Genomic DNA, 18,484 nt, shown 5'->3' with positions numbered 1-18,484 from the left:
TTGCAGATTTTTCACACATAGCAAGGTGCGGCTTTTCTGAACTCAGATGAGTACAAGCCATTCAGGATGTTAATGCCTAACTCGCTTCCCACAGCAACAAAGAGTGTGGGTTATTCTGGACCACTTTTTTCCCTGCTTCATTTAAAATGTAATCATTTGATGTCTAACCAACGTAGTAACTGTGGGTGTGACCACTGGCAGGCCGGCGGTGATGCCAGCTTTGAATGCACTAGACTTGACAGAGAGGAAACCAGTAAACACACTTCGACCTGTTTGCCCTCAAAAAGTCAATAGTTTGTTGAAATCTGCACCAGGTCCTCCATCCTGGTGTCCTTTGCACTGCACTGGCTTTCGGTCAGCTGAGCTCAGGTTAAGGGAAGGCGGTGTCGCGATCTGTCCAGGGTCAGGGACGCTCAAGTCGGGCAGGAGAGGACAGCGGAGACCCACCAGCGCAAAGCTGCACTAATGAAGGACCCGGCGACTGGTGGGCCCTCTGGTCATGCACGCTGTCTTTTAATTGGTCAAATGAAATGAGGCGCCACATCAGCGAGGTCAGAAAACACAGGAATAGACAAAGCAGGGCGTAGGGGCCTGAAGCCAGGCATTGTGGGCCGCCTCCGAGACTTTTTTTTCTCCCATATTTGAGCAGTTTTGCAGTGGCCGGTGGATATGAATCACAGAAAACACTGCAATAAATTGTTCCAAAAATTCTAAACTGCTTCACATAGTCACTGTTAACAAAAATCTACCTGGAATTAAATAAGAAAGGAAACACTTTTTTTTTTTAAAGGATTACTTTAGGCCCATTTTAGCATTGTTATTGTATTCATTCAATGATAGTATGTTCTAAAGAGGGAAAGCATTAATGGAAATATCGTTTTATTTGATAAATCCAGATGGAAATGTATTTAAATATTTTGAATGTAAATTAGATTTTGACTGGAGGATGGATCCATATATAAATGGCTGGGAAATCACCCCAAGTCAAAGGCAAAATGTGTACAAATGCATTCAATTTTGCCATGAAAAATATTGTTAAAGCGTTAAAAACGACCTTTGAAATATTGCATATTCGTAATTAAATGAGCACAGTGCAACGACTCCTGGGCGCCGTTTGACGGAATCACGCTCCTACAGAGCTTCACGCCCCCCCTCCACAGTGAAAGAGTTAATCTCAAATTGGCACCCGTCGGTCAGACGTGCAGAGAATTAAAAAAAGAAAGTCACACAGAAAGAAAAGAAAAATCACCTCGCGTCTCCGAGTCTCCGCAGACGCTTTGAATCCCGCAAATGAGGATTTTCCGATGGATGTAATGAAATGTGTGTTTGACGTAAACGATCATTCCGCAGCCTTGCACTATTTTAGGGGCGCCGCTTCCGAAATGCGGGCTCGTGCCTACCCCATGAAAACCCGGCGCGATTTGCGAGCATTTCACTGCGACATCCGAGGTAGATCAGACGGAGACGCAATTCATTTTCTTGTCACACACATCAGACGTGTGTGTGTGTGTGTTACGTCGTACTGACGAGCGCTTAAATGTACAAATGGGTCGCTTGCAGAAACGACACGTCTTTTAAAGAATACTTTTTTTTTAAATTCCTCGCACTCGCAAAAACGTTTATATTTAATTATCCTCATTAGCAGAGATGGGATGTATTTTTTTGAGCGATGCACCGGGTCTAATTACGAAACGCCTGCAGGTGCAACGACTTTCCAAATATTATTTCACTGATGATGTGATTTATGCTTTTTGAGTGTATTTTTTCCCCAATGTAACCCAGTTCAGTTTTTGTCTTAAACTAGAATTCCATCCTCTTTGATTTTAAAATTTGTACCTTAGGTTAATTTAGCTTTGAAAAAAAAAATCTTAGTGGAAAATCACAGACTTTTTCTAAGTAATGCTAAATCTAAATGAAATCTGAAGTCTAAGTACGTTTGGCCTAATTTAATAGCCAGGTAAAGGGATTAACCTAAAGTCACCTTCCATGTGTTGTTTGTATCTGCTCCAGGACCCTATTGAGTGGATCCATCCATTCAAGTGGCCCTGCATGTAAAGCAGATCTGCTGCTCACCCACGAAGGGTTCCACTTTGTCGTTGTACTCCCACAAGATTTAGCAATTTAAAGGCTTGAGGAGTTATTCCTAGAATTGTACTTACGTAGGCTATGTGGCGTTTTCAAGCAAATAGTATGACTAAGGAGAATGACGGTGACACCTTTGAAGTCAAATCTTTATGACATTTGAATGCTGGTTTATTTGCATTTTGGCAGGGTCACCCAGAAAACCGTCATTGAGTTTGAAAGGCAGACACGGGGATCACATTGAAGTGCCAGTTTATCTCATGTCGTTGAGTTTCCGGATTTGTGTTCTGCAGGTGGTGGCAGTCGGGGGTGGGGGAGAGACCAAATATATATTTAACTATGAAGCCACCTAACTGCCACACAAGCTGAGCACAATGAGTCTTGCGAATCCTTTTTCCTTTATTGGCTTCTTTTGTTGCTTCATCTAATTTGGCTTTAGTGGAAGTGTCAGGAGTGAGAGTCAGTCCGGTTCTCCTGCGGGCCTGCGTTGCCTGTGTGGCGCCGTGATGAAACACAATCACGTGTTCTGTTTGGAATTGGAAAACACAAGGTTTTATTAGTGAAACAATGTTGGCTGCAGCGTACGTGTGCGTGTCTATGAGTGTCTGCGTTTGCTTAATGCAAATTTGCATTGATTAAATGAGGAATTTCAAGCTTGATGCAAGCCACAACATGTAACCTCAGTTGTTGTTGTTTGTTTTTTTTTTTTTTTTACTTGGGTTTTGGACAAGTCAGCGCAGACTAATGAAAATGAACCACAGGGCTTTTTAGACTGTATGACAGCACTAGGGAACCATTGTAATGTCAGATTTGTTTTATCCATAATTACTAGCTCCAGCAGTCTCATGATCATGTTTTTGTTTTGTTTTTCTTTGAGGTGGACAGGACAGCATTCCAGCCATTCACTGAAAAAACCTTTTTGTGGCTTTTTTTGGATTCTGAACGGGGGACTGCACAGTTTACCTTCGGACTAGCTGTTTGCAGTGCAGGTGCGACCCTGAATGACTTGCTTGGCGACGAGGCAACATGGTAGCCGGCGCCACTCGCAGACTGGTTTCCCAAAATTGTCACAGGAGTTTAGGAGGATGTGTGTAATTTTAGGATTCATAGGCGGCACATCACACTCTGTTGAGCATTTATCTTGTGTTGAAACAGCTGAGGCAATTTCATTTTTCCCTCCCTTGTTGCCTTACCCTCAAAAATCTGTAACCTTATCTGCATTTGAGCGCCCCCCCCCCCACCCCGACTGTATCGGTGCCTCGAAATCATCTCGCCATTCATGCATATGTGCCTGGTGTGTGAACAGTCAGAGCCTGGGCTGGCTGGGTTTGTGTCCTCCTCTTTGTTTGCTGTGGTAAACCCACGAGCAGCTGCGGGTGGTGCTGGTCAGGAGGGATTCTGAAACTGTGCGTCCGTCTCTCTGCCATCCTCTGCCAAGGTGGCATTATGCAAGCAGGGCTCCGGGGGGGGGGGGGGGTTGTGGCAGCTATACTAAAGATGGAGGCAGTCTGAGGGCTGCGGGGGATTGGTGCAGGGGAAGACTTACTCCCCTGAACTTTGTCTCTGTGTCAGAGTGGAACTTGTCGATTTGGCAAATTGCGCGACATTCGACAAGGCTGCACACCCTCTGGCAGCCCCCCCACCATCACCACCATTCTCTCTCCCTCTCCTTGCCACCCTCCCTCCTCCACGCTCTCCCTCTGTCTCTCTTCCCTCCCTTTCAGCTCTTGAAGCTAACGCATTGGCTGAGCTACAGGCGTCGTGTTGCCAAATAGGTGGGCCTTACTCGAGCTGGCAAAGGCTCAAGCAATGGTTGGGGAAAGAGCGCGGCGAGGACGAGAGACAGCAAGCGGGAAAGCAGAAAGAAAAAGAGAGAGAGTTGGAGAGAAAAGGGGAAAAAAGAAGCGGCACTCGGCTTTGCCAGCGGTCGTATGCGCTCGTCCAACATTCGACTCCTTTTTTTTCCCCATTCTGTGCTCTGCTCTCCCAGCCCCCCCCCCTCCCCCAGCCCCCCACATCGGCCCCTCTGTGTATGTGTTTGTGTGTGTGTGTGTGAGTGAATCTTGCACCGGGCCCAGGGATCAGAGCAGACACCACTACCAAATTACTCCTTGCCAAGGATTTTTTGTCAAAGGTTTTTTTTTTTTTTTGCGTGGGTGGGGGAGATGCACAACGGAGTGTTTAATTTCTAAGTGCATCATCTGTGTTGTTCTTTTTTTTTTTTTTTTTAATTCCCACTGTTCAAATACTGTTAATAATTCTATTTTTCCTGGACATTTTTGCGTGCATTTTTTGTTCTTGCTTATTGACCTGCCTGCCAAGTTCCTATTGCAGTGAAACCTGAACTTTTTTCCCTCCTGATTTTTTTTTTTTTTGTTTTTTGTTTTTAAAAAAATTTAACCCACTGCTTTTAGTAAGCAGCTTATTCTGCTAATTATTTTTGACATCCCCTCAATTTTTTTCTCTCTCCCCATTAGTTCTCCATTCTTTGCCAAACCAGTACTCGCTTTACATTGGGGAGCGCGGGAGGAAAAAAAAAACTGTTGCAGGAGATTTTTTTTCACTTTAAGCGCTGTGCCAAATTTATGATGAGAGTGCAAAATGGTAACTACCAGGCCTTCTGTCTTCTTGTAGCTGTGTGGTGTTCTGTGACGATTTCTGTGTGCTTTCAGTTTGTTGTGGATTTGTGAGTCTGCTTGGAGGTCCTTTTGCATGATAGCAGAGACAGGAAATGGTATGGCTGATCTTTTAGCAGCACATTTCAACAGTGGTCTTGTGGCGGCAAAACTTGGCGATGGTGAGCGACCGGTGTGTGGCAACCCTGGCACTGGAACGCTATGGCGAGATCTGGGCTTTGTTGCCCAGAGATATGTAGTGAAGGTATTATGGTACAGCAGAATAACTTCTTTTACTGCGGAAAGTGGCGAGTGTGCTCAGCTTATCCACATTTTGAAGTGTCTCGTTTTGTAATTGCATCCTTGCATGGATTATTTGTGTGAAAGGAGAGCAATGAAAAATGTATTTTTTTTTTATTTGATATGTCTACAGTTTTTATTTTTTAAGCTTACATTATATTACAATATAAATTGTGAATTTGAATTTAATACTGCACTGCAATCCTATATATGCTGACAAAAACAGTATAATTAGTTGTTAAATATTTTGTAGTTTCAGTTGAATGCATGTGTTTCTTCATTTAAATTGCCAACATGTTCCTTTAGGTTTATCCTAGATAAGCATTCGCTTTTTCAAAAGAAAAGCACATTTGAACCACCTTCTTCTCTTTCATTCACCAGGATGAATTTCATCCCTTCATTGAGGCCCTCCTCCCCCACGTCCGTGCCTTCTCGTACACCTGGTTCAATCTGCAAGCCCGTAAACGCAAGTACTTCAAGAAGCATGAAAAGAGGATGACCAAGGATGAGGAGCGCGCGGTCAAGGACGAGCTGCTGGGGGAAAAGCCCGAGATCAAGCAGAAGTGGGCCTCGCGCCTACTCGCCAAGCTACGCAAGGACATCCGGCCCGAGTTCCGCGAGGACTTTGTGCTCACCATCACGGGAAAGAAGCCGCCCTGCTGTGTGCTGTCCAATCCCGACCAGAAAGGAAAGATCCGCCGCATCGACTGCCTTCGTCAGGCCGACAAGGTGTGGAGGCTGGACCTGGTGATGGTCATCCTGTTCAAAGGCAGCCCACTGGAGAGCACGGACGGAGAGCGGCTGGTCAAGTCGCCCCAATGCTCCAACCACGGCCTGTGCGTCCAGCCGCACCACATTGGAGTGACGGTCAAGGAGCTGGACCTCTACCTAGCCTACTTTGTCCACACACCAGGTATGTCTTGCCTACATAGCAAACACACCATTTTTTTTTTTTTTTAACCTTCATACACAAAGTCACATAACCACAGGTTAGCTTTTTATTACAAAGGTCTACCCACACTAGTGGTCACGTAAAACAATCTCTCCTATAAAATCTTCAACATGTTTCCGAGATTGAGGTGTATTTCTGGTTTTAAGAGATTCTGAAAATTTGACAGTGAGGATTAAAACCTGTGTTTACCTAGGGACGTGTTTGCATCAGTACATTTGTTGAAGTATTTGCACGCAAATTTGTCTAAATCCAAATGTGCACGTTTCCCAGCACCATCAGTAAACATTAGCATCTGCTGACCTGTTTATCTGCATGTGCATGCATCCGTCTGTGTGTATGGGTACATTTGTGTGCCTCTGTGTGCCTCTGTGTGCCCGCGCGCAACAGTATGTCATGTGTCTATAATCCATGTGAATGTTTTCATGAGATTGTTGTGTATCAGTAGCAGTGCAGTCTGCGTGGCTTTCTTTTTTTATTTGTGTGTGTGTGGTGGTCTCGAGAACGCTGTGACAGCTGGCTTGATCCCAGGTAGTTTAAAAGACAGGGAGAGTCCGCCTGTTTGCATCCTCAGCCTGAATGAATCCGGCTCAGCTTTCTTTCCTCTAACTGTCAGCATACACACACACATATACACACACACACAAATGCATCACTCCTCTCCTTCAGACCCCCTGACCAGCTTCCATCACTGACCATTTCATTAAAAGCTATAGAAGCAATTTGAGGCTTTTTTTTTCAATGTATCTTTTTCTGTCTTTGGTTCTCAACTGAGGAAGTGATAGCATTAGTGCAAGGAAAACATCATGGAATTCTGCAGTTAAAACATTATTTTATGCTTTGAAATTTACTATATGTAGTTATATATTTTGCAGCACAACTATTGGTAAAAGTCGATTCCTGATCAAACTTTGAACATAATTGCCTTATTTTCTATGCATTAACAAATAAAAATATTAATTTGTGAAAAACATCTACAAAAGACACATTTATTGATAAATTAATAAAAAGCATTATACAGCTAATTGAAGTTTCAGTCAGGTATGGATTGCATTGCATTATAATTTTTACTTAATGTGCAGCTCAAATTAAATCACAACTCCAAATGTCATGATTAAAATGAATTGAATACCTTAATGGTTTCTCAAAGTAAATGCCATTTATGTAAATAATGTGTCAGTGATTATTTTACATCCTGTATATTGTGCCTGACTTATTTAAAATTTGGAAAACATTTTCAGTCACAGTTTAGGTGGCTTGCTTCCATCTGAAGGTACATCGAAGTCTAAATATTGATCTCACAGCCACATACGTCTATACACTCGCCTGCTTTTTATTATTATCCCAGTTTCATTTACCACAGAGTGGCCTGCAGTTACTGGGCCTTAATTCTTCTACTTGGCAGGGAGGTGCAGCCTTCCTCTGTGACAGCGAACCCCATGCCACGCTCTTTTCAGCCTAGTGTGTAACACGGCTTGAGTTTGCCGGGCCTCCGTGAGCGCCTCTTCCTGTTCCACAATGCTCCGTGGCGAACCGCGGCTCAGATTAGCTCCCAGCGCAGCCTGGTGCCCCTCGGAGTAAAGCCTTTGTTTACCCAGTGTCAGAATCCGGCAGCCAGGCAGCAGATCGCTCGCATGCGCAAGAACCGAGTTCATTTTTCTGCTGTGTTGGTGCTCCCCTTAAATGTTTTTCATACGTATGTCAGCATTGTTGCAAAAATAGCTTAATTGTATTATTTATTCATATTTTTATGGACAAGATTTTTCCATGCCCTTGTTTGAGCCAGCCACCACATGTGGGCTTCCTCTTCTGACCTTCTTTTCCACAAGCACTGGCTCTGTTGCACCTTGCACTGAGAGCGGAAAGTGACTCAAACGACAAACATCTCATTTTATTTTCCCTTTTTTCTTCGGTATTGTGCCGTTTGGGCCAGGGGTTAGTCGGAGTTTACAGAAGACAAACAGAGCACGTGTCCATTCTAACCTTTGGGTTGGCACTTATACACTTTTATTCTTAGCCCCTCGTTCTAGAGTGTCGGCGTCTTTGCGGAAGCTATCAGTTGCCAAGCCTGATGATTGGACTGCAGCCGTCTCACCCCCCCCCAATCCGTGTGGCAAGCGATTCGGCACTCTTGTCCCACTGATGTCACTTTCGCCAGCTGCAGGGGAGGCTCTGCTTTCAAGTGGTATGATTGACAGAACAGCAGATCCTCCCTCGGTTTAGCCCCTCATCTGTGTCTGCTTCTCAGCTGGACACTGTGTGTCTCTGCATTTTTTTTTTTTTGGAGGGGTGGTGGTGGTGGTGTTGCAAATTTAAAGACTCGGGCTTCCAGTCTGTGCTTCAGCAGCTCAAAACAGCATTTGGATCAGCACTTCTGTGCTGCAGCTGCAACCTTACACTACCAAAGAGGCTTTTTCCCTCCTCTTGATGAATACATACATTGTCTGGCACTAATGATTTATTTTCTTCTCACTTATTCTGCATTTGAAGATGATTTAAAAAAAACATTCTGCAATGTGTGTGAAGTGTAGAACATGAGGAGGGAGGGTGGCTGAGTTTTCTCTTTGAGCACGTTCATGGAAACCAATATTTGGCTCACCGCTCGGGCTCCGTTTTGGCCCCGCTTCCACCCAAAGGCTCAGATCAGGTCGTGTTCTCGCTGCAAAGTGTTCCGTATTTGTCATTCTTACTCATCCACAGAGTTCCAGCATTAGTCATGTTTAGAGTCCGAGATGTCTCATACGACTTTCAATACTTGTGCCCTTCTGATAAAAAGATTTTATCAGGGAGTGAGGTCTGCTTAAACCAAAGCCAAACCTAAAACCCACAGAGAGTGTATGGACTGTATGTGTGTGTGTGTGTGTGTGTGTGTGTGTGTGTGTGTGTTTATATTCACCACATCCCTACTTGGTGCTTCTACGAGGTGTTTGTTTATTACATTATATGTCAGGAGGCATTTTCACAACATTGCAAATGCCCCGGAGATTACCCTTAATTCATAAAGGGCAGAGAGATGACCAGATTGAGAGACAAAACACTTTCACATCATTTATGTGAAAATATCCTAAACCTAAAATGTATAACATCTGTTGGAGAAAATGCTGCTCATGTTGCTGATCAAATATGCCACATGGTGAGTTGCTGAATATTTGTAGGAAATTATGTAAAGGTGAAAAAAATCTTGGAGGGATGTTCTGTGTTGGGCATTTTTTTGGGGGGTGGCGGGGGGTTGGAGTTGTAGGGGGTGAGAGAACAGAATGGTTCTGCAATATTCTGGCATTCGTCTGTAACCAGGACACATAATAAAGATAAAAAGTGTTGGGGCCGTGACAACCGGTGTGGAAAAACATTGCTCCTCTGACACTTAAATGGAAGCTTTTTCAGATTGTTGCCATTTTGAGTAATTGGACCAATAAAGGCTGAGCTTCAGCAACTTCTGAAGAGTGACTGCGACACTGTGGGGTTTTCAGAAGAACCGTGGTACCGGTATAAGGCCCATCAAACTTGGGGAAAACCTTTTTCAGAGCTGCGTGTGTGTGTGTTTCTCTATATTGTAGGAGTGTCAGAGAAAGGAAGAGTGCAGAGTACAAGGATGCGCTGGTAAAGAGATTAGTCCATTTTAATAGAGCCTGCAAATGTATTATTGAAAGAAAAAAAAAACAGGAATTGCTCCACGTTTGCACAGCCCGATTTTCTGACCTGCTTTTACACCCTTCTCGCGACGTTGCATTGCGCTGTAGTGCAACTCTGAGTATTGAACAGCTCGACACACTGCTGGTAGTCCAACCCGCTTTACATCCACTGCAATTATCCAGTTTAGTGAATAAAAGAAGACACGATACATATAATGCAGTGCGTTATGATTAAATTAAATTAAATTTAGAAACAAAGGTTAAGTTTAGTATAACAAATAGAAAACCCGCTGTACCAGAAAGTGATTATTGGATTACCTTTATTTCCTAATTTCACTGTACAGTAGTTTCTAATTGTTTGTATAATTAATGTTAATTAATAAATGCTATGCTTTGCACATCTTATTCTGTTAAGAAGCACCAATCTGTTTTCTTTTTTTATACTCAATGAACAAATGGTTGTTCATGTTTAACAACAATCTATTTATTACATTAATAAGCATAGTTAATAATGAAAAAGATGGGCTTACTCTATTGTTTTATACTGCTGCATTTATTTGACCATTATGGATTTTTAAACAACAAAACGGCGGCACAATGTTGTCTCCGCGTATGAATTTGAATGACTAGTCCACTCCTTCTCTGTCCAGTCGCCAGACCTGAAATGTGTCTGTAGACCTGCAGAGGGGGGCTTGGCTTGTCCACTTCCTGATATGTGGGGCAGCAAGCGGGCCGAGAGGAGAGAAAGAAGCAGGGAAGGCAGGGAAGGCAAAGACGTCTTTTCTGGGCCGTTTCCCAGCAGCCCCTTTTCGAAACAGCCTCCCTCTTTCCTTGTTGTCCCGGTCCGGTGGAGCGGAGGGTGACGACACAGCCTGGTATTTTCGGATGGATCTCTGCATCCAGAAAAGAGCAGAGTGCAGGGTCCACCGCACTTATGTTATTGTTTTTTTTTTTTTTTTAAAGGTGACTATAGGTAAATAATATACAAACCGACTATAATCATTTGCAATTATATAATAGTGATCATTAATGAGAAATATTTATTTTTTATTCCTCCGTTCTAATGGCAATAAATGCCCGTCATTGGATTTGGAGCGATGGCGACCGCTGATATAAGGTAAGAAGAAAAGCTTGCAATAAAGCTGATGCAGAATGCCATGCTGAAAACAAAAGGAGAGGGAGGGCAGATATTCAGGCTAGTGGTGCTGCTTGGCAGCGTTTGGCACCCGAAGCTGCAGCCCCGTTTAGAAGATGCCAGCTTTTCAAACCAACGCCGTCTCTGCCAACTTCTCTCCTTCAGATCCTTTCTCTCCCGCTTGCTCGCTTTCCCTCTCATTTCCACACTTCTCCCTGCCATAGCCTTGTTTACGTTTCACACCTTTTCCCCTCTGTGCATCCCTCGTGCCCCTAAGGATCTGTCCGATGGAGGCTTTTGCAACTTGGCGTGGCAAGAAAATGGAGTGAGTGGATGTTTGAGGACATTTTTTTTTCCATTTATTGTGAGGGGAGTTTAATTTTTAAAAAATGATTCTAGTAATCAGGCATATTTCCTATTTTCTTTTGCATTCTCAAAATATTCCACATTGTTTTTTAAATCAAAAAGTATGGTCTCAGTGATGCTACACAATTTCTTTTTCTTTTAGTACTATTATAAATAGACACTGCAGGTGCCTGGTGGACTTCCTAGAATGGAAGGATGCACATTATTATTGGGGTGCCTATCATTTTGGGCCACAGACTATGGATCTTTGCAGGAAGTGAAGAAGCTGCCCGTAAGTGATGAGAGAAAGCGTTAAACGCCGGGTTTGGCGGGGGAGGATGAAATTACTCAATAATGATCAGAAAATTAGAGCCATTATTGAGGGAGAGTAAACAGGCCTCTCTAAGTGTGAAAGGACCCCATTCAGACGGGGCAGGAGCAGGACTCCTTTCTTCTTTTCATGGATCCACCCATGGCCTCGAGAGCCTAGCTTTTGTTTGCTGAAATAACACAGTGAATATATGGGGCTGCATGGGTGGGGGTTCCTTTCCCAGTGTGAATCACAGTATGGAATAAAGCCTCAGACTGTAAAGTACACACCGTATATAAAAGTCCTTGTTGGGGTTACCTATTCACAAAAGCACTCTCTGGATACGCTCGTAAAAGTTTTAATCAGCCTTGCCTACTTATTTTTTGTCACGCATTTAAGGAGTCCCGAACAAAATTGTGTGACTATCGAGAGTTCAGCCTGTTTAGTTCGACACGCTAAAAGTCAAATTTGTCTTTGTCAGTGCGACTGTTCAAATTGATGGCATGAGAAATAAACCCGTGACATTTTTGAGCAACTGAACAGCAAATATGACAAATGTGAGTATGAAGGTCAGCGTATTTCTTTTCTTTGGAAAGATGATATCAGAATGCTGTTTATTCTGAATTAAACTCATGACTTCATATTTTTGACCACTGATTCATTTGTACCCACCCTTTGCAGTTCATTTCTTCAACATCTTTTTTTTTTTTTCACAACTCCTCCTGCAGTGTATTTCTGTGACGGCCATTAAATCCAGGCAGCGGCTCTCGGCTCCTGATCAAAAACAGGAGGAGAATTCCCTCACTTGTCTCTGTTTCATAAGGTTGGCCAGCTCCGTTTCACAGTCGCAATTTTGGTTGGGCAGCGTGCTTATTATACCGTCAAACGTCAGTGCACCACTCGCATCTATGATTTCACACTCACTGGAAATCTTATTGGCAGATTCTATGCATACATTTCATAAAAAAAAAAAGTAATAAACAAAACAGAAGACAACATTCGATTGGCTTTCGTCTCGCAAGATAAAAAAAAATGGAGCAAATTAGAAGGGTAGACAGTGATGAATTGTGTTGTTTGGCTTTGTCAATCAGAGTGAAACTATTTGATATGACAATTTTGCATTAAGCTAAAGAAGGCCCCCTGTTGCAGTAATTTTCCAAAGGCTAACAAATGAACAGAGGTACAGTAGCTATTTCTACTGTACTTTTTAGGGTGACTACACAGTTTGTCAGCTATTGGCCTGATTGGACTCTTTTCTTGGCTTAGAGGCGTGCAGTGTGAGAACTGTACAATGGTCCATTAATGTTTTCCAATTAATTTCAGACAGCAGCAATCCTTGTTACTCTATTGAGGTCTTCCGCACTCAAATACCTATGCAGTTGAATAAAAGTACCTGGTACCAGGACACACCAGATACTGGAAATTAGGTATAGTATTATTGCTCTCAATATCACACTTTACATTAAGGATGACCATTTGAGAGATGCAATATTTTTTAATGCATTGACGCACCTTGTATTCATATCCACAAATGTAAAACCTTGTCCTTATTTGTAAAAATCTGGCTTTAGTTTTGGAGTAATGAAGTGTTTCTAAACCTGAACCTATGACCATGAAAACCCATCATCTATCGTCGATCATATTTTTACGGAATTTAAAGAAGTGTTGCCAAAGCTTTACTGAGATCGCAAAACTTAATGGGCCAGACCACCCAAAAACAAAACTTCTTGCTACGAATCATAAAAAGCAGTCTCAGTGAGTCCAAAGATATTAAAACAAAAGGAACTTGAAGAGCACTTGCGGTGCTCAAGGTTTCATAACTTTCCTACGGACAAAGTAAAAGCACGTAGTTTTTGTTATGTTAAACAGATGCAGCACAGACTTATATGAGGCCTTCCTTGGTGCGTATGCTACACAACTCCGCTAAGTTCGCTGAAAATTGCATCATCTTGAAGACAGACAGAAAAAGTTGGCCATTTTATCAGAACTTTCTTGGCATGTGTGCTAATGACAAAATCGCCCAGCCTCTAAAACAAATTTGTGTTCGTGAGGTGCATTTTCAAAATTAGTCCCAGGAACAAAGCTTGATGACTAGTACAGGTATACAAATGGGTTTCATATTTTAATGCTCAACTTGAGGCTGTAAACTCTCTAATTGCAACAGAGCAACAACAAATTCAGGGTTAATGAATGATGAAACATTTTTTGTTGTTGTTGTTTCAAGACACAACAAAGAATTTTTCCCATGTCAAGTGCAGAAAATTGATTACCAAATGTAACTTTTGTTTACAGTAATATATTATTAGTATATTGAACAGTTCGTAACTATCATCAGCATTTCCCAGTCACTCAAGGCTAAGTCCCAAACAGATTGTGTCTGTAGCGCTTAGAGCTTAACACCAGATATTAACTATGGCATAAATACTCAATTGACGTATTAATCCAGCCGTTGCATGCAAGTTGAAGTAGCATTTATAGGCATAGGCCTGCATCCCCTCTGCTTTCCTTTTCTTTGACACAATCTGCTTTTGCTCTTAAAAGATTAAGCCCAACTCCCCACTGGCTCTGTGTAAGTCTGCTGGAGGCCAGCGTGTGAAGTATGTTTTTTAGGTGTTGCGCATGGAGACGAGTATGTGTGCCTCCATGCAGAAACACAAATACACGATAGAAGCTAGCCGAGCAACAACAAACACTTTGTATTAGAGCGTGTGATGGTTCTCTCCGGACCGCCCCTCACTCACCCGGCACCTGAACCCACTTTGCACCTGATGCCTGCACAATAGGCCCGGGTGAATACATGAAGAGAAAATACTACATTTGCAAGGAAGCATCTACATGCACTCGCATAAGCCACCTGGAACCACGGAGGCTGTGAATATCGTGTCAATTAGGCCCTCCTTAGAAAGATGAAATAACAAATGTTTCGATGATGAAAATCCTTTTTAGAAATTATCTGTTGAATTATTATTATTATTGAATAATTAAGAAGGAAGTGAATGTCCATGTTATTGCCTTTTGTACCTTTTTCCACTCATTAATAACCAACATCAGCAGCAGTGGCACTGATGTCGCTCTATTTGTCCTAAGTGTGCGTCAATCTGATTAGTTGACGATAAGCATCTCTGTTTGAGTTTCTATTATTCTGTTTGTCGTCATTCATGCAAGACTCTCCTCCAGTAAACATATAAGCCAAACACATGGATTCATACCTAACATTGCGACAGAAGAGGCGAGTGAAGGCACTGTATTTAGTACGCCAGTGTTTATGTATTAAAACATGCTGGTCTTGAGCATATGCAAGACTATTTCAGAGGAACCAAGGAGAGGCTCTAAGAAAAAAAAAAGATAAAAGGGACTTTCTGCAGTAGATAAGGAAAGGGCTTTGTACAGAAAACACGATGGCTTGCGCAAAAGCAAAATCTAATCTCTTTGTCAGGTTTTGAATGACTGTCCTGAAAAGTAGTTCCAAGGAAACACTGACGCTCGATTCCGTCAAAGGGTGCAGGCATCCATGTCACAACAAGACCAGCTAGTTAGAGCGCAGACGTCCGATGTGGTTCGACTGGTAACAGAATGTATATATGAAAATATATATTGTGATGTGAAACAATACAAAACCAGTGTTAGGAAAGTTCATTTTCTCAACCAACTACTTCAAAGTACTGTTCACTGCTCCAAAAATAATTCAGTTCATTGTTCATAATTAGACATTTAACACATAGATGACAGACCAAAACTGAACTACTTCATCTTTCTTTTTTTCCCAGTAAGTCGATGAAAGGATACTACCCTCAAAATATTGGAATTTCCTTTCAGCATTTTTGCCACCTAGTCTGTCCACACTCGTAGCTAGCTGCAGCTTTCACACCACAATTTCAAAAATGTGAGGAAAAACATGTTGTTTGAAAGGTGATTTTTAAAATGTGGAATCCTATGTTACAAAGCAAAATAAATTCCATATTATCACTGTGTAATCATACAGTGTTTTAACTAAAACATTCAGATGCACATAGTTTTCCTGGTACTCAAATTTGACAGTTTTCTACTGCGATACAAAAAGTACACATTCACTCCCATTTACACAGTGTCACTGAACGCACCACGCACACTCTCGTAGCTGCGCAGTAGTTGCTTTCTTTGATTCTGAAGAGTGAAATAGGAACTGCAACTGGTGTACAATTTTTTCAGCACGTCCAAACAGGTCTCTGCTGGTCACTTCTAATGTTTCAGTTCAATCACTGTGCAGCAGCTGTGGCATAGATACACTGTACACCAAAAACAAAGTAACACAACCATCTTGAAAACAAATGTTAAATGCATGGAAAATACAACCCATCATAATGGATAAAATAAGCTTTCTTTTTCTTTAAGGTCGGAGGCTCTTGTTCTGCCTCTTCAGGTTTTTTTTCATTTTGGAAAGACTACGCCGAAGACGTTAGTTTTTACAAATCTTGGCCAGTTTGCATTATTTTTAGTAACATATCAAGTGACCGATGTGCATTCTGGTGTTTTTTTTTTTGTTTTGTTTTTTTTTGTATGTGGACTTTTCGTTCAAAGGAATGAATCTTGTCATTGAATGAACTGAATCAGTCTATGAAATGATTTGTTCTTTGAGTTTTGCTCCCCCCATGAATGAATCTCTTCAAAAATAGAACTCCTGCAGCGTTCTGTTCATTTTAGTCTCGATGTGTCAATTGCGACATGCAGCTGTTGCAACAGAGAAGATCTGGTCATTCTTCAAAATAAAACACATTTGACATGCAAAAACGTAATGCAGCGGATATTCTATTCATTCATTGTTCATCCTATGTGGCCTGGTAACAAATTCTTCACAGACCGATATTGGTTCACTTACCACAGGTTGGGGACCAATGTATTACAGGAGACCGACGTCACAGCAGATAAAGCGCATTGCGATGCGTGCGTTGGGTCTTTTAATATACATATTTTTTTTTAGCTGTGTGTTTATTTTATCATGATCCTGTTGACCTGCGGTCAAGAGGTTTTCTGACAGTGGGCATCACATTTCGCTCGAGGATGTCTTGGTAGTCTTGAGACTCCATTGTATCTGGCACAGACCCGAAGTTACACAGCAGTTACAGTGTTGTCTTAATTTTAATGCTTCATTTTTGTAAGAGCAAAGAAATGGTTGGTTGATTGATGTTGTGAGAGAAGACATGAAGCCTATGGGTGTTAGAGAGGAAGATGCACGAGATAGGCTTAGATTGAAAAAGATGACATGTTGTCCTGACCCCTAATTGGGACAAGCCGAAAGGAAAAGAAGAAGAAAATTTTTGTGGATGTAAACAGTAATCAGGTAAACTTGCTCAAGTTTTGTCTCATCATTCCATTTGACAATCTCACAGAGGTTTCACAGGTTGTCATTTGTCAGTTTTAGCAAATCACAGTTTCAATAGTTAGAAGTTTCATTGCCGCTATGGTTTTACACCAACATTTAAGCTCAGCACGTACCAACCTTTGTAGAAATTTTGGTTCTGTATATTTGGGAAAAAAATGACTAACCAAAAAAAAAAAACCAACTCACTCGAATAAAATCCATCCCTTTTGCATTAGTGGTTCACGCATAGTGAATGTAAAAAATCTGTATGCCCTGACCATAGAAGAACCCCCCCCCCAAAAAAAAAACAAAAAAAAAACAGTGCTTGTTATGTGATAGGAAATGGTTATCAATGGTGGACAACTTTTCAACTCCACCAGTGTAGACACAGCGAGCCATTGTTGATGTGTGATTTCTCTTTCTCCCGCCTTTTTCATCAGTCAACCGACTTCACGACAACTTAAATAGCAGCTCAAGTATACAGTCTAGCCCCATGTGTACTTCGGTGGAAAGGGGATACGTGCCCCTCTCTTTGGTCATGTGGATGAAAAAAAAAATACGCGTGATCACAATGAATTATAGCAACCTGGCCCTCATTGTGCGGGAAGATTTTGATCAGTGGTTTTGGCTCGAAGAGCGGTAAGATCCCCCAAATGTTTTCTCCAGACTTTGCTTTTTTTTGTTTTTGTTTCTGTCTTTGCTCTCTATTTGGTTCTGACTGTAAAGTAAATCCAAACAAGATCGTATTCACAGCAAAGGCAACAGAAATGGAGTCCTTTTCCTCTCTGCTGTGATCTTAAGTGGTTTTCCTCTAGCATGACCTAAACAAACTTGCTAATGTGATTAGTACAAAGCCAAGATTTCAGTTTTGGATACATCCTTTGAAAAATTTCCTCCATCTCCTGATTGACTGAAAGATTGTTTTAGACCGTACATTCAAACTACACAATCCTGGCAGTTATGCAGGGAAATCCTTCTGCTAAGAACCACGATTATCCCGACAAACTAAAGATGGCTTACTACGAGAGCTGCTGTTTCTGTCTTTCCAGCGGACTCAAGTATGAATAATATTATTATATAAAATTCCATTTACCTGTTTTAGTTAATTCTGCAGGTTTTGTATAATATACTGTACCGATATTTACTTTCAGGCACAAAACTGTGTTGGAACTCCTTTAATAAAAGCTCATCATTACAGTATTATACGTCATATTAATAAGTATTCATCATCCCTTTGCTAAACATTATCTTGTCAATTTATATTGACAGGCAGAGGCTAACATTTTGAACTTTTCCATGGCTCTCCTTCTATAGAAACAAATTAGATGTTTCCTGATAAGCAAATTCACAAAAACCGTACTTCTGTGGTGTCTTCCCATGATTATGTGTTTGACGTGACTGCAGTTATATACAAAAAAAAGCATGTTTAGTGTTTGAAATATGGTATAACGTACTTTTGACCTGCTACTGTAAACGTTGCATGAACACACAATAAAAAGTGGTGGTATTTGTGAGAGTTTTTGAATGGTGTGGCTTGACGGGTAGCACTTACATTAGTACACTTTCCCTTGTATGTAATATTTCTCCTACCACCTTTTATGTTTTGTAGGCTAATCAACAGACTAAAGTTGACATAAGGGTGTCAAGATGTGGTGTAGTTCCAAAACAAAAAACAATTGCCTCAAAATTGCACACCACACAGATGGGAGGCAACTTTACTTTCACTCCCTTTTTTTTTTTTTTTTTTTTCAAACTGGAAAATGTACTTTACATCTCTT

General features: G+C 41.6%; 1 protein-coding gene across 14 annotated transcripts in view; it reads left to right on the top strand.

Moving 5' to 3' along the window:
• The window catches only part of nfixb (nuclear factor I/Xb), a 117,461-nt gene that overhangs the window by 27,717 nt on the left and 71,260 nt on the right, over positions 1-18,484 (top strand). For 11 of the 14 annotated variants that reach the window (XM_061846139.1, XM_061846137.1, XM_061846128.1 and 8 more), the window contains one exon: positions 5,379-5,910. In XM_061846139.1, coding sequence (XP_061702123.1) covers positions 5,379-5,910 — 532 coding nt within the window. Of the gene's footprint in view, positions 1-1,215; positions 1,321-1,360; positions 1,450-1,528; positions 1,702-5,378; positions 5,911-18,484 lie in introns of those variants that run through there. The other 3 variants (XM_061846136.1, XM_061846135.1, XM_061846126.1) reach the window with 3 other exon arrangements.

This window comes from Syngnathoides biaculeatus, chromosome 16 (genome assembly GCF_019802595.1).
Source record: "Syngnathoides biaculeatus isolate LvHL_M chromosome 16, ASM1980259v1, whole genome shotgun sequence".
Lineage (NCBI taxonomy): Eukaryota > Metazoa > Chordata > Actinopteri > Syngnathiformes > Syngnathidae > Syngnathoides > Syngnathoides biaculeatus.
The sequence above is the reverse complement of the archived record's forward strand: the minus strand, read 5'-3'. Positions and strand labels throughout refer to the sequence as shown.